At 36.7% G+C, this 21,713-nt stretch overlaps 1 protein-coding gene across 1 annotated transcript in view; it reads right to left on the reverse strand.

Annotated features, from left to right (window-relative positions):
- Positions 1–21,713, reverse strand: part of ATP2C1 (ATPase secretory pathway Ca2+ transporting 1) — a 170,579-nt gene that overhangs the window by 55,304 nt on the left and 93,562 nt on the right. The window contains exons 8-10 of the mRNA XM_027061851.2: positions 5,525–5,680; positions 4,302–4,370; positions 3,269–3,344 (exon numbers count right to left, since the gene is read on the reverse strand). Of these exons, the coding sequence (XP_026917652.1) occupies positions 3,269–3,344; positions 4,302–4,370; positions 5,525–5,680 (301 nt within the window). The remainder of the gene's footprint in view (positions 1–3,268; positions 3,345–4,301; positions 4,371–5,524; positions 5,681–21,713) is intronic.

Consider the following 21,713-nt stretch of genomic DNA (forward strand, 5'->3'; position numbering starts at 1 on the left):
GTTCATGAGTTCAAGCCCCACATTGGAGTTTGTGCTGACAGCTCAGAACCTGGAGCCTGCTTCAGATGCTGTGTCTCCCTCTCTCTCTGCCCTTCCCATTCTCTCTCTCTCTCAAAAATAAACATTAAAAAATAAATAAATAGGGGCGCCTGGGTGGCGTAGTCGGTTAAGCGTCCGACTTCAGCCAGGTCACGATCTCGCGGTCCGTGAGTTCGAGCCCCGCGTCAGGCTCTGGGCTGATGGCTCGGAGCCTGGAGCCTGTTTCCGATTCTGTGTCTCCCTCTCTCTCTGCCCCTCCCCCGTTCATGCTCTGTCTCTCTCTGTCCCAAAAATAAATAAAAAACGTTGAAAAAATAAATAAATAAATAAATAAATAAATAAATAAATAAATAAATAATCAATCCAGACTGTGATTCTCTAACATTCTATCCCAAACACTATCCTGACAAAAGAAATTATGTCCAATGAACTATACCAGAAGTCAGCAAACCATAATCTGTGGGCCTCCTGAAGGCTTTTGCAAATAAAGTTTGTTGGAACACAGTTATATCTATTTGTTTAGGTACTGTCTATGACAGCTTCCCTGCTGATGGCTGAGTTGAATATTTCCAACAAAGAATATCCGAAATACTTTGGTATGGACCAAAGGCTAAAATATGTACTACTGGGCCCTGTACTCCCCCATCCCCAAAAAAATTTGTTGACCTCTGATTTTGACCTTGACCCTTATCCTATTCCATATACTATCCTAGCAACAAAAATTAGGTCCTATGTATTAAATTAAAACCAGGTAATGATAAAGTTGAAAGATTTTTATCACTAAAAGTGAGGTGGTTTCATGGTACAATGTTAACATAAACTGAGATTTAATTGGCTAAATGCCCTAACAGTTACCAAATTCCCTATAAATTCTAGAAAATAAATAGCAATAATCAAATTAAGGGAGCTATGACAATATACACACCAGTTAAAAAAGAGGAATGAAATACCTTTCCATCTTCTACTTTATGATATAGACAGACAGATCAATAAAATATTTAAAAAATTATTTAACTGAAACTGTGTAACACAAATCTATTTTAATTTAGAACTGCATTATTGATTTTGAAATTTTAAGCTAGCAAAAATAATTAAAATAACATCATGGAAAAACTAAAGAAAAGGAGAAAAGACTCCAAAATTTATTCAAGTATTTAATATATGATAAAGATGCCATTTCAGGGGCGCCTGGGTGGCTCAGTCGGTTAAGCGGCCGACTTCGGCTCAGGTCATGATCTCGCGGTCCGTGAGTTCAAGCCCCACGTCAGGCTCTGTACTGACAGCTCAGAGCCTGGAGCCTGTTTCAGATTCTGTGTCTCTCTCTCTCTGACCCTCCCCTGTTCATGCTCTGTCTCTGTCTCAAAAATAAATAAACGTTAAAAAAAAAATTTTTTTTTAAATGTCATTTCAACTGAGTGAATAGAAGAATGGACTATAGAGTGCATGGTGGCTCAGTTGGTTAAGTATCTGACTATTAATTTCAGCTCAGGTCATGAACTCAGAGTTTGGGAAATCAAGTCCCATATCAGGCTCTGTGCTAACAGAGCAGAGCCTGCTTGGAATTCTCTCTCTTTCTCTGCCCCTCCCTGTGCTTGTGCTCTCTTTTGTTCTCAAAATAAATAAATAAACTTTAAAAAAACATGTTAAAAATAGAATGAACTAGAGAATTAATGGTATTGGGATAATTAACTTTTGAGTAAAATGTTGTAACTCTACCTTAAGTTTTTTGGTTTTTTTTTTTTTTTTTTAATGTTTATTTATTTTTGACAGAGAGAGAAAGAAAGCACATGAGCGGGGAAGGATCTGAAGTGAGCTCTGTGCTGACAGCAGCAAGCCCAATGTGGGGCTTAAACTCACAAACCATGAGATCATGACTTGAGCCCTGAAAATCAGGTGCTCAACCGACTGAGCCACCCAGGCGCCCCCACCTTAAGTCTGATACTAAAATAAATTCTAAATAGTAAAATAAAGTGTCAAAAATAAAAACTAAGCTGTAGACTGATGTTTAAGTAAATATGCTTATAAAGATAAACACTCTTCACAATATGGGGTTAGGAAAGCTTCTATGAATAAACCAGAAACTGTAACTGCAGAGATTATCAACAGGACAGTGGTATCACAATCTCAGGACAATATATTTCAATCACATCTCCCTCCTTCATAACCAAGTTTACTATATTTATCCCTCAAAGGGGGAATTTAAAAAGTGGGGGAAATAAACTTAACAAAAGGGATGGCTATCCAAATTATACAAAGAGCTGTTACTGATCTAAGACCCAAGCCACAAGAGAAGAAGGGACAAAATAAATAGATTGAAAGGTCATAAAATAAAAAGGACCAACACACATATGACAACTGTTCAGTTTCTCTATAATGAGTTGTGAAATAAAATAATGAGAAGCCTTTTATTCATCTGTTAATGACAACAAAGTTAGCAAGAGCGCTGGAAGAGGAACACCTTTACCTTGCTGATGAAAGATACTATTTAGCAATATGAAACAAAAACCTTCAAAACGTGCCAAAAATTGAAAAATTACATGCATATTCTTTGCCCCCAAAATTTTACTTCTAAGAATTTTTTTCCCACATAATGAAATACTATACAACCATCTATTTCATGACATCTATATAAAGAGCATCTACTTAATGGCAAGATGTTTATGAAGAAAATATGAAACAAAAAAGGAATAGTAGTCCATAAAACATTACTATCAATTTGTTGAAAACCAGGAAGACAAATAAATACTAAAATGTTTATAGAAATGCTATATGATTACGGGAATTACATGAAGTTCTAATTTATCTTTTCAGAAAAGGACAATGGCTGGGGGCTAGTTTTATAATTTTTAAAAAGTAGTAGTAAATTAGGGGCGCCTGGGTCGCTCAGTCAGTTAAGTGTCTGACTTCAGCTCAAGTCATGATCTCGTGATTCGTGAGTTTGGGCCCATGTCAGGCTCTGTGCTGACACCTCAGAGCCTGGAGCCTGCTTCAGATTCTGTGTCTCCATCTCTCTCTGCCCCTCCCTGACTCGCACTCTGTCTGTTTCTCTCTCAAAAATAAATACACATTAAAAAAAAATTTTTTTTAGTAGTAAATTAAAAATCAATTAAATGAATAAACAAATGTATCTATCTAAACTCCCCCTTCCCCTTAAAAATAAAAATAAATAAATAAATAAAAATAAACCCTAAGTAAATATATGAGATATACATACTCACTCTTCTCTTACCTATTATACCAAAGGAGTAGAAGGAAAGTTGTTTTCCTAAGAGGTCCATGCTCTTCTGCAGAGGGGTTTTTGGTGCCTTGACAAATTGGAGAAGAGTTTACCACAATTAGCTAAATTTAGGAATATATACTATGTGCCAGGGACTCTAAGTGCTTGACATACCCAGGTTAGTTCTTAACATACCCATAACATACACACCTCTCCCTTAAAGATAAGTCTCATCCCCTTCCATGAGGAAACTGAGGCTGAGACTTTTAAAAGCCTGTTTAAGGTCCATGTTCCCTATGCCTATTTTTGAGAAGGAATCTATTCTCCCTATCAGCTTCTCCAGGACTTCATTACCATCAGCTGCCCCTCACTTTTCCAATCTTCTCCCTTCTGTATCCACAAACAAGCGTTGTAATCCAAGTCTTTTTATCCAGTTGGCTCTCTGATCTGCTAACTCCCTTCTCTAGCAGTCCCCTCAGTGCCAAGCTCCTTGGAATGGTTTTATACACAGCATCATGTACTGGAATCTTGGCAGGTTACCTGAGAAATCCAGATGATTTGGGGAGAATGTGACATTTGTAGAATGCAACTTCTTTTTCATATGTAAGAAAGTATTTTAAATGAGAGAACTAATCTTCAATATTCTTAAACAAGAATATCTTCCATGTTATTTTACTTTATAATCTTTTTTTCCCCATTACTTGGAATTAAATAAAGTTGGGAATTTTGGTAGAAGACAAATATGCCATTTAGTAACCATTAAAATTAATATGATAAAGTCAATTTTAAAAAAGAATAGGCCCTATAAATAATTGGCTATAAACCTTTTTCTCCTATAAACAATGAATAAATATAAAAATGTTTTAGAACATTAACAATGTCAACTAAAGCTCCAATTATGTTTTTAAGCACAGACAACTGAGTGATATTCTGAATAAAATACCACTTCAATAGTACATAAAATAACCCACCATTATTTTCTTTTCGTTTACTTACAATGGAGAATTTCAGATTTGAAATTAAACATCATTAACAAAGAACTTACTTCTTCTGCTTGCATCATTTTAAAAACCTCTCCAAATTCAGAATTTTCTCCAGTTCCAATGACAATACCCTAAAGAGAAAAACAGGAAAATACATTTACATTCATATGTTATCACCTCTCTCAAGCAAAGTAACAAAAACCCTTCATTCCCTTTCTCCAAAACTTTGCCCACAGTCAAGATGACTAACATACATATCCAAGGTTCCCTTAGCAAATTAACTTTGTGATATTACTATAGATCATTAGTATTTATGCCTTACTATACAAACCTTGGCCCAATTCTGAGGCCCATTCTTTGTCTATATTAATATTTCTGAAATTCAAAACTGTCTTATCCTTAAGAGACATTCAATGTAGCTTCTCTTTCCCCCTCAAATGCTACTGGATCATGCCTTTTACGTTTGTGAAATGTTAGAATCCAGTAGGTGAATGATATGTAGTTGGAATATTATAGCCAGTACCATATCGACTAAATTAAAATTTTAACTAGTAATGAACATATCCATGATTCACTGTTTCTATCGAAAACAAAAAAAAGAACAGATACCGAGGACTATACTTTTAAAGGCTTCATTATCTGGCAAATGGCAGAAATATGGACATATTCTACCTCAAGGACATAGTTTCTCTTTAGTATCAAAAATAGATGCTATGGGTTAGGTTCAATTCTGCCATTTCTTTGTCATATATTTTTTTTAACTTCATTTATTTTTGAGAAAGAGACAGCACACACATGCAAGCAGGGTAGGGACAGAGAAAGAGAGAAAAAGAGAGAGAATCCTAAGCAGGCTCTGCACTGTCAGCACTAAGCCCAATCCTGAGCCGAAATCAAGAGTCAGACACTTAAACGACTGAGCCACCCAGTTCCCCTTATATATATTTTTTCATGTTTATTTATTTTGAGACAGAGAGAAAGAGAGCACAAGCGCACATGCAGGTCGGAGAGGGGCCGAGAGAGAGAGAGAGAGAGAGAAAGAGAGAGAGAGAATCCCAAGCAGGCTCTGTGCTGTCAACGCAGAGCCCAACATGGAGCTTGATCCCATGAGCCATGAGATCACGACCTGAGCCAAAATCAAGAGTCTGACACTCAACCGACTAAGCCACCCAGAGCCCCTCTTTGTCACATATTTTTAAAATAGCCACATAAAATTAGCCACATCGAACTAAAAAAAAGGTTGAAAACAAAGGAGTTGCTATTTTCAAAACAAGAGAAAAAAAATTACCTTAGCTTTGCCACATCTGACCAGTGTTCCCATGAAGGCAATGTTACTTCTTGATGCAAGATCTCCATTAGTTGCAGCTGGCTGAGGAGCTGTCACCTTAGAACAAGGTGTTGTCTCTCCTGTCAAGCTGGACTCATCAATGGAAAGATCCACAGCCTTGGAAAACATAAAGCATCCCATTAAGTTCAAGAATGAAGACTCTCTAGGCTCCATTCAATATCTAAAGAGTTTGTAACCATCACTTCTTCCTCAAATATCCCCTTTCTTAATAATCACCCAAATCTTTTATTATATCCATTACTCCAAGAAGACGACAATAAGTACAACCATATTTAAAATATGAAGTAAACTTGGGCCGCCTGGGTGGCTCAGTCAGTTAAGCATCCAACTCTTGATTTCGGCTTAGGTCATGATCCCATGGTTTGTAGGATCAAGTGCCGCATCAGGCTCTGTGCTGACAGTGTGGAACCCGCGAGAATCTCTCTCTCCACCCCTCCCCTGCTCACACACTCTCTCTTGAAATAAATAAACATTTAAAAAAATAAATAAAGAGGCACCTGGGTGGCTTAGTTAAGCGTCCGACTTCAGCTCAGGTCATGATCTCATGGTTCATGAGTTCAAGCCCTGCATCAGGCTCTGTGTTGACTGATGCCTCAGAGCCTGGAGCCTGCTTTGTATTCTGTGTCTCCCTCTCTCTCTGTCTCTGCCCTCCCCTGCTCATGCTCTGTCTCTTTCTCTCAAAAATAAACATTTTTAAAAATATATTAAAAATAATATTAAATACAAAATAAATGTTAAAAAATAAATTAAAAAAAATAAAAATACAATACAAAGTGAAGTCAACAAAATCCGACATGCAAAGTAGAATGCTATGAGACAAGATTAGCCTACATTTCAAAATAGAACCAGAGAAAAGGAAACATTAGCTGAGACATAATCTTTACCTAGAGAAAACAACTTTCACAATAAAATGTTATTAGTTCCTAATTTTGCCATCCCCTGAAGTTCTGAAAATGTATTTGGCAGGTTAAAAACAGGTATCCAGAAAGAGAAATATGAATAAAAGGTATATAATGTACTGAGAAAGAAATCATTTCATCATTTTGGGTTCAATTTTCATGAAATTCTGCTTTCTATATATGCATCCTTACATTGATCCCAAACGTACATCAGCAAAAATAAAAAACATATATAAATGTTTCCATGCAAATCATGAACATGGTATTATCTTCCAACTGTGCAAAAAGAATCAATTCTGGGGGTTTCATTCCTAAGACAGTTTCAACTCCTAACAATTAAGTTTTCACCTACCTTAGCATGCCAAAAAAAAAAAAAAAAATCATTTTACATGTGGAAAACACTGCAGATGTTACCTGGCTTTGTTTCTAAAAGTATGACCCACAGAACAATAGTTCCAAGGATGTGAATAGACACTGAGTATAATGTGACAGACGGAGGACTGATAGACACACACACACACACGCACACACACACACACACAGTAGAGGTACTAAAGTCAAATATGTTTTGGAAATACTGAGTTGAGTTAAACAGCTTCCTCTACTTAGGCAGTGCTTCTTTAAACCTTCACTAGATTAGTGTGAATCACCTCAATTAGAATACAGATACAACAGGAGTTGTCAAAGGGTGGTCCCAGCAGGACCAGCATCACCAGCATCATCTATATCTACCTCCTCAGAACTTTTTAGAAATTCACTACCCTCCTCCCAAAAAAAGAAAAGAAATTCACTATCCTACTTCAAATGCGTAGGTGGGGAGGGTGAACCTAAAAGACTGTATTTACAAGCCCTCCAGATGATTCTGAGGCACACTCAACTTTGAGAATCAATGGAATACTGTTTCACAAATTTCTTTGACCCATTTTATTCCAGAAGCTCTTATTCTAGGGTCTTTAGGACACTTTGAGAAACTAGGACCTAGTTCATGATTTTACTCATTTTACATGTTAATTCACTCACCAAACAAACATTTATTGACTACCTTAAGTATGTACCAGGCACTGACTAGACCCTGGAAAATAAACAAGATAAGGAAATGAACCCAAAGCAGTTAAATGACTGTGCATTCCTGCTGCTATTATAAACTGACCTGGTGTTCTCAATCAGGTCTCTTGATTGGCAGTCCACATTATATACAAAATACTCTAAATCCTGCTAGGGGAGAGGTACAAGTGTGGAAATAATCTCATCTTTTCTTTTTTTAGTTTTAATTATTTTTTTAACATTTATTTATTTTTGAGACAGAGAGAGAGCATGAACAGGGAAGGGTCAGAGAAAGAGGGAGACGCAGAATCTGAAACAGGCTCCAGGCTCTGAGCTGTCAGCACAGAGCCCGACGCAGGGCTCGAACCCACGGACCGCAAGATCATGACCTGAGCTGAAGCTGGACGCTTAACCGACTGAGCCACCTAGGCGCCCCTCTTTTTTTAGTTTTAAATGTGAGTTTATTTTGAGAGACAGAGCCAGCATGAGTGGGGGAGGGGAGAGAATCCCACACTGCCAGCCCAGAGCCCAAAGCAGGGCTTGAACCCATGAACTCTGAGATCATGACCTGGGTTGAAATCAAGAGTTGATCACTTAGCCAACTGAGCCACGCAGGTGCCCCTAAAGCTCTTCTTTTTAAATGGTTCATTTATCCATGAGCATAAATATCTCACAAAAAAAAATATATTAAAAATCAATTCATATCATATCATATCAATTCCCATCTATACAACAATACAGTATTTTAATTTGATCAATGTCATTGATCCATTCACTTAACAAATATTTATTAATGCCAGGTCCTGTACTATATCATACACAGAGGGAATCAGCAGTAAACAAAACTAAGTTCCTACCCTCTGCTCTTATTCCAATAGGAAAGTGATCTAAAAATAAACTAACAAGGGTATGTAATATAATACCTGGTAGTGAGGAAAAAATGCATAAGGATAGAAAGTAACATTTTAGATAAAGGAGAGAACCTCTCTCAAAAGTAAACAACTCTTTTGCAGAGACACAATTGACCTGAGGGCCCCAAAGGTGGGCCACAATCAGGATGAAAGTATTCTAGGCAAAGAAAGCAAAAAGTACAAAGACTATGGGGGTAGGAACATGCCTGGTATGTTCATGCCCTAGGCAGACATATAACTTTACAAATATAATCAAGAGTTTACAGATTAGATCATGAAGTTGAAAAATGTTCAGAATGAAAATATACTGTACCCCACAATTTCAAGGAAACTAAACTATGTTATCTCTGGAAGGTTAGTACCATGTAAATGTTATAAAGCACAGATCACCAATCCTTGAGTCTTTAAAAAGCTTCCCTTTTTCTATAATTATGTATGCAAAGACAGGCCAGGTAAATCTGGGTTCATTACCTCAACCCAACTACAGAGTAAAAAAAAAATCCACCATGTTCAAAGGCAAAGGAATTTTTCTTTATTACAGGAACATATCTATTTGACTTTTCTTTCCAAGTTAGACTTAGGACTGTACAATTTTCCACACTAATAAATTCCATTACCAAAGTAAGAAGAAAAGTTTAGGTTGTTCTTCAAAGATGATGCTAGTACTAAAAACAGTTGACATTTCATTGCTTACCATCTGCAAGGCGTTTTGCTAACATACATATACTAAGTTTTCTATTAACAACCACTAGCTAGTAACAATCCAATGAGGCAGGACTGTGATTTTCATTCCATTTTACAGACACTTTGAAAGGTTAAGTAAGTCACCCAACATCTTCACCCAACCTGTGGAGACAAACCCAAACACTGAAAGATCAACTCCAAATTCTTATTATTTAGAGAATCAATTGCAATCAATTTGCAATTAACTATTTAGAGAATCTCCCTAGTTTTGTAACTACTTCTAGAAGACATTAAGAAAAGATATATTTAGGGGCGCGTGGGTGGCTCAGTCGGTTAAGCGGCCGACTTCGGCTCAGGTCGTGATCTCACGGTCTGTAAGTTCGAGCCCCGCGTCGGGCTCTGTGCTGACAGCTCAGAGCCTGGAGCCTGTTTCAGATTCTGTGTCTCCCTCTCTCTGACCCTCCCCCGTTCATGCTCCGTCTCTCTCTGTCTCAAAAATAAATAAATGTTAAAAAAATTTAAAAAAAAAATATGTATTTAAAAATTATATATTTTTCTGAATTACAAGTCAACAAAAAAATTTATTTCATTTAGCGAGCTCCTCTTTAATGCTTGTTATAAAAATCAAAACTGCATGTCATCTTCTGAGCTCTTAATTAAAAATGAGACCTGATAATATTGAAAACATTACATTGGGGTACAAGTGTCCCTATGCATCAGCACTCCTGTATCCCTTGGGTAATGGATAAAGAAATTGTGGTTTATATACACAATAGAATACTACTTAGCAATAAGAAAGAATGAAATACGGCCCTTTGTAGCAACGTGGATGGAACTGGAGAGTGTTATGTTAAGTGAAATAAGTCATACACAGAAAGACAGATACCATATGTTTTCACTCTTATGTGGATCCTGAGAAACTTAATAGAAGACCATGGGGGAGGGGAAGAGGAAAAAAAAAGAAAAAGTTAGAGAGGGAGAGAGCCAAACCATAAGAGACTCTTAAAAACTGAGAATAAACTGAGAGTTGATGGGGGGGGGGGGGTTGGAGGGAGGGGAAAGTGGGTGATGGGCATTGAGGAGGGCACCTGTTGGGATGAGCACTGGGTTTTGTATGGAAACCAATGTGACAATAAATTTCATATTAAAAAACAAAACAAAACAAAACAAAAACATTACAGAACTCCTTCTCTCTGAGAAAGGCAAAATTAGCATTTTCTCATTGAAGACTTTCTACTTTAAACAAAAATCTTAAATATGGATGAATACTAAACATTTGGTGGTTGTCTATCAAAACAAATAATATGAAAATAATCTGACTTTTTAAAAAGAGAATAAATGGGGTGCCTGGGTGGCTCAGTCGGTTAAGCAGCCGACTTCGGCTCAGGTCATGATCTCACAGTCTGTGAGTTCGAGTCCCGCGTCAGGCTCTGTGCTGACAGCTCAGAGCCTGGAGCCTGCTTCAGATTCTGTGTCTCCCTCTCTCTCTGACCCTCCCTCGTTCATGCTCTGTCTCTCTCTGTCTCAAAAATAAATAAACATTAAAAAAAAAAATTTTTTTTAAATAAATAAATAAAAAGAGAATAAATGCATAGCTTTATTGGCTGTCAGTGGCCTAGCTCTTCAGTGTCAGCCTTAGTAGTTTAATAACCATCCAACCAAAAATAGAAATTTTTGTTCAAATCAGGTTTTTCTATGAAAAAGATATCATTTTTAGTAGAATAGCAATCAGCTCTGTCTAGTGAGAAAAAAAGAGCTTTAGATCTTTATTTTATATATATATATTTAATATATAATTATAAATCTGTAAAACTCAAATCAAGAATATATTATTGATGGGGTACCTGGCTGAGTCAGAGCATGTGACTCTTGACTTCAGGGTCATAAGTTCAAGCCCCACATTGGGCACAGAGCTTACTTTAAAAAAAAAAAAAAAAAGAATATTGATAAAAATTAGTCCAAATCATATAATGTAGCAAACTGCACAGATCTCAACTGTCTGTTGAGTAAGGGTATATTTTTTAATTTATTTATTTGTTTGATTGTTTAATCTCTACACCCAGCATGGGGCTCAAAACTCAAGACCCAGAGATCAAGAGTAACATAGTCTTCCAACTAAGCCAGCCAGGCCACCCAGAGTAAGAATATTTTCTAAGTTACAACTTATTTTCTCTTAATGATGATTACAAGAATTTCTGCAGGAAGTCAGTTTTGAGGGAGTGAGGGGAAGGAAGTCATATCTAAGAAGGTGGTATTTAATGAATTAGGCCAGCCTATCACAGTTTAACAGTCATAGTTTAATTCATCCAGAAGACAGATATTAGAGTCATTTATCCATTGCATTTATGAGGAAAGATAAAGGTAGGATAAAATGAAATCAATGAACCAGCCAGCTCCATGCCTTCTACCCAAAAGTTTAAACATTAAACCTTCAGAAAAGCTGTTCATAAATAGGGAAGCTGATTATGTTTCACTTTCTCTTTATTATTCTTCAGGTACTTTACTGGTGTGAATAAGACACAGCACAGTTCAAAAGTCAGAATATAAATAAGAATCTAGATGCATACATAATCTACAATCTGAATATTTAACACCTATAGAATAAAAATGGTTGGAAAAACTTCACAGGACTATTCCTACAAAACATTAGGCAGAAAGAAACTAGATGCCAAAGTCAGTAAGTTTTCCTGAAAAGCAAAAAATTTTTTGCTTTTCAGGAAAATTTAAAACTGCTTAAAAAAATTACACTTAATATGAAAAATTGGCAGCTACATGTAAGTTCTTAAACTAAAGAATGGCTTAGCGTACTGTATGCCTCTAAATCAATTACCTCTCTAGTCTAGAATGAAAAGCAAATCAAAAATGGATTTCTTTCCCCAGAAAAGAATTCCAAATTATCCATCTGGCAGCTACCTGATAATGACAAAATGTCTTACTTTTAGTCTCAAAAATTAAGATTCCTATTACTGTTTATTCAAATGAAGGAAAATGTAATTAAAACGTTTTCATGAGTTCTAGCTTATTAAACATCAAAGCCTAACCAGCTGAAGTAAGTAGGAAAGAAGTGACTCCATTTTAGAAAGGCTCCATCTCTGCTGTTTTTCTATTAGGCCTCACTTACTCATGTTCTGAATTCTGTCTCTGAATCAGGAAAAGAAACTATGTTCCCACTGCAAGGGGGAAGTAGGAAAATTAATCATTCTCTGAATTTTGTCCCAGGCCACAAACACCTAACAACATCCAAGAAGAGTCAGATCCTGAACACGTTCCAGGACACTAGCTTTGAACAAACCTCAGATGATGCTGGCATCAACACTCCCACCTTCAGTAACTTATGGTATAACAACTATTGTTCATCTGACACTAGCCTTTGATTAGACCCTACCCTGGATTTCTGAAGGAACATGTACCCTAGATCTCTTTCCAATATAAACCCCTAACCCCCCAAAATGCTGAGACTCATTCTCCTTTCCAAGTCTCCCAGACACTCCCTCTGCTATTCTCTATCACTCACACTCTTCAATAAACTCTGTTTTCACTTTCTCCAACTCACATTTGATTTCTATCCTGCATGAAGCCAAGGACCCTCTTGGCTGGTCCTGTGGGAGCCTCCCCTGGGTTAAAAACACCTACATGAAATGGATTTTATCCCATGGTAAATATTTACACGAATTGTTAACTTTCTGACTTAAGTGCATATATTCAATTTGACCAAGTTGCCAATAACTTCAACACCAGTATTCAGTTAACAATGATTTCTAGGATATTTCTCTAAGACAATGAAAAGAAACCAAATTTCAAAAAGGGATCTACTTTTGCAACAGTCCTTTCCTACCAGTGTGAAATGACGATCTTAAAACAAAGAGACTAAATCTCATTTCAAACCCTCCCATGCTGTATTTTTAAATTCTAGTGACTTAAAGAGAAAAAAGTTTTCAACGTTTTAAACATAAACAGCATTCCTCAGTTCACACTGCTTTTTAACCAATGATCTATCAAACAACAAAACACTAAGCATAGCTCAAGCTTATACAATCTAACAGAACCAACACTCCCAGTGCTCTACGCATGGAGAAGTTCAGAAATATACTACTACAGAAATAGACCTCCTTTCCAAAGCCAAAATGAGTGATTATATCAGTTTTTAGTAAACAGGAATGTCTAAATACCACAAATACAGAATACTCTACTCAATTTCTTTTGATGGCTAATTTAAAATCTCTACTTCCTGCAGTACCTGAGTGGCTCAGTCAGTTGAGCATCTGACTCTTGATTTCAGCTCAGGTCATGACCTCACAGTCCTGAGATTGAGCCCCATATTGGGCTCTGTGCTCATAGCATGGAGCCTCCTTGGGATTCTCTTCGATTCTCTTCTCTTCTCTTCTCTCTCTCAAAATCAATAAATGAACTTTAAAAATTAAAAATTAAATCTCTACTTCCTAAGATGTTTATAAATTGTTCTTTTTTTTACAAGTCTATCTGTAAGTTTAATAATTCAGAAACTTTTAAAACCAAAGTTTCAGTGATAAATTACAATAAGAGGTGGAGTAAGACACCATAAATTAATCAAATTGACCTATCAAAAAAATACACTGAAATCAATATAAACACTTGTGGAATATAGGGCAATCAAAGATTTGGTCCCTCTACTAAAATGATCATGGGCTGGCAAAGACTGACAGACAACTCTGGAATCAAAAACTGAAAACAACCAGGGAAGTGCTTAATAAAGAAAAAGGCAGCTAAATTTAGGTAAGAAGGCACCACGGCATTTTTGTTCACCTGTCTACTATTCACCACTGCCCAGAGAAGCAGTGCTGGCTGTGGGGACAGAAGTGAGTCTTCTTGTTGCAGATTATGGGTAGTCAGGGGCTAACAAAGACCTTGTTCTTAAAATATTGTAGCTGCGTGTTTTGACCTGTCTGGCAGTTCCCTGGGGGACTAGTGCAAAGGCTAATATTTATCTCACAACCTCACGCCAAGCCAGCTACAGTGACTTTCCAGGTATCTGCCAAAAGATTAAGGACACATAGTAGCAGGCCAGGGACCAGGAATAAGGCAAGCAGCAGATACAACCAAAAGACTGGGAAGAAAAAAGCCAAGGAGGAAGTTCTGTGAGGGAATAAAGTTTTGTGAGGGAAGTTTTGGAAGGGCCACCACTTATGCCAGGCAAGACAGAGGGCAAAATGCATGCCCATAACCAGAGGCATGCTCAGAAAGCCCTGAGAAGACCCGAGACTTGCACCTCTGACAGGTCTGTGGATTTGGCACAAGTAGGTAAAGGTGAAGGCAGAGTTGTAGGCAGATGATCAATGATCAAGAAGTGCCCCAACTCAAAGACAAGCTGCAAAGACCAGGAGAACAGTATTTCATTTCCATCTTTGGCTCCAGACAGATAAGACTGACTGCTGAGATAATGGAACAGAAACTTCAGTGACCATACACACGAGGAAGGGTCTTTGCAAACCACCACCCTCCCTCCCACCAAAAAAAATTCAACCACTGCAATCCTCAACAATCAAAAATAACAAATTTTGAGGAAGGGCACAACCTCGTTTACAGAATTATGACAGCATAATATTCAAAATACAAAGTTTTCAACAAAAAATTACAAATACAAAGAAACCAAAAAGTATGACCTATTCACAGGAAAAAATAAACTGACAGAAATCATCCCTCAGCAAGGCCAGACACTAGACTTACTGGAAAGACTTTAAATCAACTGTCTTAAATATGCTTAATAAACTAAAGAAAACCATGGACAAAAAACTAAAGGAAATCAGGAAAACAATTTTTTAAAAAAGCATTACAATGAAGAGAAAGAAAATATTTGCAAGAAATAGAAATCCTGATGCTGAAAAGTACAACCACTGAAATAATAAGTTCACTAGAGGGGTTCAACAGCAGATCTGGAAAAGGAAGGGGGAAAAATGAGCAAACAAAAAAACAGGGCAATTGAAATTAACCAATCTGAAGGACAGAGAGGAAAAAAAAGAAAAATGACAGAGCTAACGGTACCTGTGGGACATCATCAAACATACCAATATAAGCATAAGGTAAGTCTCAGGGAGAAAAAAAGAAATGGGTAGAAAGAATATTTGAAGAGATAATGAATGAAAACTTGCCAAATTTAATAAAAGATATGAAATCTATGGATCAGAGAAGCTCAATAAACTCCAAATAGGAAAAACTCGAAGCCATCTAGACTGAGACATAATCAAACTGTTAAAAGACAGAGGCACAATCTTGAAAACAGCAAATGTGAAGCAACTTGTCATGTACAAGGAATCCTCAATAAGACTAGCAGCCTATTTCTTATCAGAAACCACAGAGGCTGGGACCAGTAAACCTATCTAAAGTACTGAAAGAAAAACAAAGAAACTAATGAAAAGAAGTCTACATCTAGCAACACTATCTTTTAAAATGAAGAAGAATTAAGACATTCCCACCTAAACAAAAGCTAAGATAATTTATTTCTAGTAGACGTGCCCCACAAGAAATGCTAAAGGAGAGTCCTTCAAGCTAAAGCAAAAGGAGAATAGAAAGTAATTCGAAGCCATATGAAGAAAGGAAGAATTCCAGTAAAGGTAACTACACAGAGAAATATAAATGCCAGCATTATTGTATTTTGACTTTGTAACTCCTCTATTTTTCCTATCTGATTTATATAAAGCACTGACAAATTTATGGTTAATGGGCACAGAATGCTTAAAAATGTAATTGGCGACAACATGAAGGTGGTGGAAAAGTGAGCTGCAGAGGAGCAAAATTTTTGCGGGCTATTGAAGTAAAGATGGTATCAATTCAAACAACTGTTCTAAATTTAAGATGTTAATTGTAATCTACACAGTAACCACTAAGAAAATATGTAAAAAAATATACAGAAAAAAAAAATTTCAGGAGGTACTCAAAGCATACTTTTTTTAAATAGCAAATACAAAAAAAGGGATTGGAGGAACTTAGGAACTTAAAAACTATATATAGCAAAATGGCATTAGAAAGTTCTCTATCAAAAATCATTTTAAACATACATGGATTTACAATTGTATGGTATACACATACAATAGAACACTATTTGGCAATAAAAATGGATGAAATATTGATACATGCTACAACAGAGATGAACCCTGAAAACACCGTGAACTGAAAAAAGCCAGACACAAAAGACTACAATGTATTTAATCCCATTTATAATGAAATGTTCAGAATAGGCATGTGTATACAGACAGAACAAGCAGATTAGTGGCTACCAGGCTCTGGGGCAGAAGAGAGAATAGAGAGACTACTAAAAGGTAAATGTTTCCTCTTGGGAGTGATAAAAATGTTCTATAGCTAAGATTGTGGTGATGGCTGCACAATTCAGACTATAGGGAAAACCAATGAATGATACATTTTAAATGTGTAAATTGTTTGAATGTGAATTATATCTCAATAAAGTTGTTTTTTGTTTTTTGGTTTTTTTTGGTTTTTTTTACCTTTTTATATGTGGTAAATAGACCAGCACTTTGGGCATGGACTAAATGCTAGTTACGAATGCAGGATCTTGTGCTCAACATCACTCATCATCAGGGAAATACAAATCAAAACCATGATGAGATACCACCTCACGCCTGTCGGAATGGCTAAAATCAACAACACAAGAAACAACAGGTGTTGGCAAGGATGTGGAGAAAATGAACCCTCTTACACTGTTGGTGGGAATGCAAAATGGTACAGCCACTGTGGAAAACAGTATGGTGGTTCCTCAAAAAGTTAAAAATAGAACTACTCTACAATTCACCAGTTGCACTACATATCTACCCCAAGGCTACAAACATACAGATCCCAAGGGGCACATGCACCCCGATGTTTACAGCAGCAGTGTCAACAACAGCCAAACTATGGAAAGAGCCCAAATGTCCACTGACTGGTGAATGAATAAAAAAGATGTGGTATACATATAATGAAATATTACTCAGCCATCAAAAAGAATGAAATGTTGCCGTTTGCAACAACACTGATACAGTGTAAATGCAAAGCAAAATAAGTCAGTCAAAGACAAATCATGCAGAATTTATATGATTTCACTCATATGTGGAATTTAAGAGACAAACAGGTAAACATATAGAAGGGGGGAGAAGAGAGAGAGAAACTAACCATAAGATACTCTTAAAGATAGAGAACAGACTGAAGGTTGGTGCAGGAAGGTGCGGGGGGGGGGGGTGGGGGGGGGAGCAGGGATGGACTAGATGGGCAATGGATATTGAGGAGGACACTTGTTATGATGAGCACTGGGTGTTCTATGTTAAGCGATGAATCACTGAATTCTACTCCTGAAAACAATATTAAACTGTATGTTAACTTAACTAAATAAAATTTTGACAAAAAAAAAAAAGAGAGACAGAGAGAGAATGCAGAATATTGGACCCACACCTGAGCTGCCAAAACAGAATCCAGATGGTTCTTTTTTTTTCCAATATATGAAGTTTATTGTCAAATTGGTTTCCATACAACACCCAGTGCTCATCCCAACAGGTGCCCTCCTCAATATGCATCACCCACCCTCTCCTCCCTCCCACCCCCCATCAACCCTCAGTTTGTTCTCAGTTTTTAAGAGTCTCTTATGCTTTGGCTCTCTTTCACTCTAACCTCTTTTTTTTTTTTTTTTTTTTCCTTCCCCTCCCCATGGGTTCCTGTTAGGTTTCTCAGGATCCACATAAGAGTGAAAACATATGGTATCTGTCTTTCTCTGTATGGCTTATTTCACTTAGCATAACACTCTTCAGTTCCATCCATGTTGCTACAAAGGGCCGTATTTCATTCTTTCTCATTGCCACGTAGTACTCCATTGTGTATATAAACCATAATTTCTTTATCCATTCATCAGTGGATGGACATTTAGACTCTTTCCATAATTTGGCTATTGTTGAGAGTGCTGCTATAAACATTGGGGTACTGATGCACAGAACCCAGATGATTCTTAAATGTAATGCCCTAGGGCAACTCTCTGTCACAGTTGGAAAACTGAGACCCTAAAAATAGTTAAGTGGCTTACCTAAACTCACATAGTCAATTCATTTCATAAGACACATTTTATTCTTTGAATCACAACTGTCTGCAAGTTGAGGTCTCCCAGCAGAAAGGACAAAAACTGTACCTTTTTCAGTCTAAGCCCTGAAGCCTGGTACAGTGTTCTACACACAATACTCAAACATTTACTGAATGACTAAAATGACCTCATAACACAGACTGATATCCAAAGGGAGAGATTATATTTGCCTATATTAGCTTCATTACCAAAATAAGTAAATTTAACATATCATGACATGTTTGTATTCTAGCAAATGTTTGAAAAGATCCTTTTTTGAAAAAGCACAGCAAACAATATTAGAATTGAGTTTTACCAGAAAATCAAGGCTTCCATTGAGTAAATGGAAAATTTATTCTACAACTCAGGAAGTCAGAATGCTCTAACACAGAAAGCTCTTCTAATGAAATTAGCCAACAAAGAGGAAGGTGCTTGTTAGTAGTTAACAAAAATATGTGAAAGAGTGTGAGCTTTACAGAAAAGGATATAACAGCTAAGTAAAGTTGCAGTCAAGGAGACTATCTCTGACTCCTTGAGTTGGTAGTTAGCCAAAGTAGATCTGTGCTCATTATCTTTGTTTTTTACTTGGGAAGGAAGAAACAGGGAGGAACGATCATAAAGACACCAATAACTACTCACTGAGCTGAACTGCTATTCTATAAGAAAGTATATGGATTCGTGAGGTTAAAAGGCTCACTATATAATGCCAACTGCCTTGTTTTAAGTTTGGACTTCTGACCATGGCCCCAGTAGACTACGACTCCTAATAGAGATATCTTTCAGAGATTTAATTGCTCTGATAATCTAGCGTCCTAAAAATGGCTAATTCTTGGCTCTCGGGCATATAAGTGGTAGTTCTCTTTAAAAAGTTTGATACATTCAGGGGTGCCTGGGTGGCTCAGTCGGTTAAGCGTCCGACTTCGGCTCCAGTCATGATCTCACGGTTCATGAGTTCGAGCCCCACGTCGGGCTCTGTGCTGACAGCTCAGAGCCTGGAGCCTGCTTCGGATTCTGTGTCTCCCTCTCTCTATGCCCCTCCCCTGTTCATGCTCTATCTCTCTCTGTCTCAAAAATAAATTTAAAAAACATAAAAATAAATAGATAGATAGATAAATAAATAAATAAAAAGTCTGATACATTTAGAAAATCAGCATATCAAAAACTGGGTTCAAAAATAGAAGGCAACTGTACCCAATACCTAGATCTTGAAGACAGTTTCAAAGAATGACCTAAGCTAATCACGAGCACAAGAGCCACAAGAGAAAGTGTCAATGGACTTAATCATGTAGAACTTCAAGTAAAAGAAAATCTTGCTACATTTCAGGCAACATTTTCGGCCTAGTTAGAAAGTTAAACCTGACAGAGGTAAAATATTTTCAATAGAAAAAAGGAACTCTTTTCCTCTGATTCTTAGATTGTTTTCTCTTACAAAGAACTCTTTGTTCAAATATTGATACAGACTTTAACTGAAACAGTAAGAAAAATATGCTGTGTTTCCAAAAAGGCGAAATGTACTGTTATGCAGACATGGTCTATAAGACTCCTTCATCTAAAGTCATTGTCTGACCAATCCATTGACTACCACCAATTAATGGCCAGTGATGCCTCTTCTCAAATACTACTAAACATTAAAATAAAAACTCTCAGAAAAGTATTGAAAAACATACCCATAGTTCAATTCTCTAAGTTTTACTGGCCCAGCTCCATGAGTAACTCTAAGGCTAAGTCAACAAGGTTAGTGCCACCAACACATACTGGCTCATTCCTTGGTTATGGAAAATGACGCAGGCCAAGAAACAAAATACAGAATGCCTTAAGTTATCAATATTAATCTTCTTTCGAAAGAAAGAAATGGTAGTCTCAGACTGCTATGGACTGAATTATGTCCTGTTAAAATTCATGTTGAAGCTTTAATCTCCAATTTTGGCAATCACCTTGGGAGGTAATTAGGGCTAGATAAACTAGTCTGAATGAGGCCTTCACAATGGGATTAGTGGCTTTATAAGAAGTGGAAGAGAGAGAGCAATCACTCTCTCAACCTGTCCAGTCTATGGTATTTGATTATAGCAGCCTGACCTGACTTCAGACACAGCTTATAAACAGGTAATACTATATAAAAGTTGTAGAGCAGTCAAATCTCTGAACATGCAGACCAGATGCAACTGAACACCCAGGCAAGATTTACAGTCAAAATCTGAACCATCAAAATTTACGACAGGAACCCTAGAGTAGCAGCATGACAACACTAAAGTGGCAACCTTGGTCTTAGACCACACCCACAAGAAGAGAACTCTACTGCAAAAGTCCAGATGTTTGCTTTTTCTAAAGTGAAATCCACGTTTTATTTTGAGAAATTAATAGTATCTCAAGGTAACTGAATTTTTGGTTTCCTATAAATCTTAATGAAGAGCTTATTTCACATAAGAATATCAAACAAATGACCAGGTAGCCTTAAAAAACCATCCAAAGATAGCCATAGCCTAATTCAGCAAATAACAGTCCAAAAAGCCAACTTAATTCCGAAAATAGCCTCAGTGGCCAGAAGAACTGACCTCAACAGCCTTATTATGTTGTAGGTTAATATGTTTAAATCCAGAAGCAACACAAAAGTTTCAAATCTTTTTAGAAAATTGTTAGAAGTCTGCTTGAGGTACCAAGGTTATAGGTAAATTGAGTAGGGCAGGAAAGTGATAAAGGATTCAGAGATGTTCAACTATATACATAAACATGGATTAACTAGAAGAAAATCAACCTAACTATATATAGCACTGCCAAATCAAATATGTGCTAATGAAAGTGTCTGAAAAGTTAACAGATTGGGGGAAAACATTTAACAACAAATTACTCCACAAAGCATATGCTTTCAATTGTTACATCAAACTTTAAAAATGTCAAAATCTCCCTTAATGAACTCACAATAAGTCTTCAAAGTATATTTGCCGAGTGGATAAAATACATACTAATCCAGAACTCTTGACTAGTTTTTTTCCTACTTGCACATAAAATTTGAAATAATTCTTAGATCAATTAACCCTTATTTAAGGAAAAACCCTAAAATACTTTATCAAGTCAAATGGTGTTTTGAAGTTGCTATGTCATTATACCACTCAAAATGTTCAAACATTGGGAAACACCATCTTCTGACTATCCCACTGAGGAGGTCTGCTTCTCAACTGGAAGAGAAGCACTCAAGTGCTTCTGGACATAAACTCCACGAATTCAAATTAGGACCCTTTGGGGAAAGGGAAAATGATTTATATCAAATGACAGGCCTACCATATCTCTAAGGAAGAATAATCCAAGGTCTTGTCATAAACTAGGTATTAAGGATAGAAGAGAGAAAGAAGAAATGAGTACAAACAGATGTAACATAAAAAGATAAACTAAGGGCAGAAATAAAGCAAAATTCACAACATTCCCTATACTTGCTATATTATCAATTATTTCCACTCACCAATTAAAGCAGTATGGTATCTTCTTAAGGAAAAATTTTAAGTATTTGAAAAAAAGACCATTACTCCAGG

The sequence above is a fragment of the Acinonyx jubatus genome, chromosome C2 (genome assembly GCF_027475565.1).
Source record: "Acinonyx jubatus isolate Ajub_Pintada_27869175 chromosome C2, VMU_Ajub_asm_v1.0, whole genome shotgun sequence".
Lineage (NCBI taxonomy): Eukaryota > Metazoa > Chordata > Mammalia > Carnivora > Felidae > Acinonyx > Acinonyx jubatus.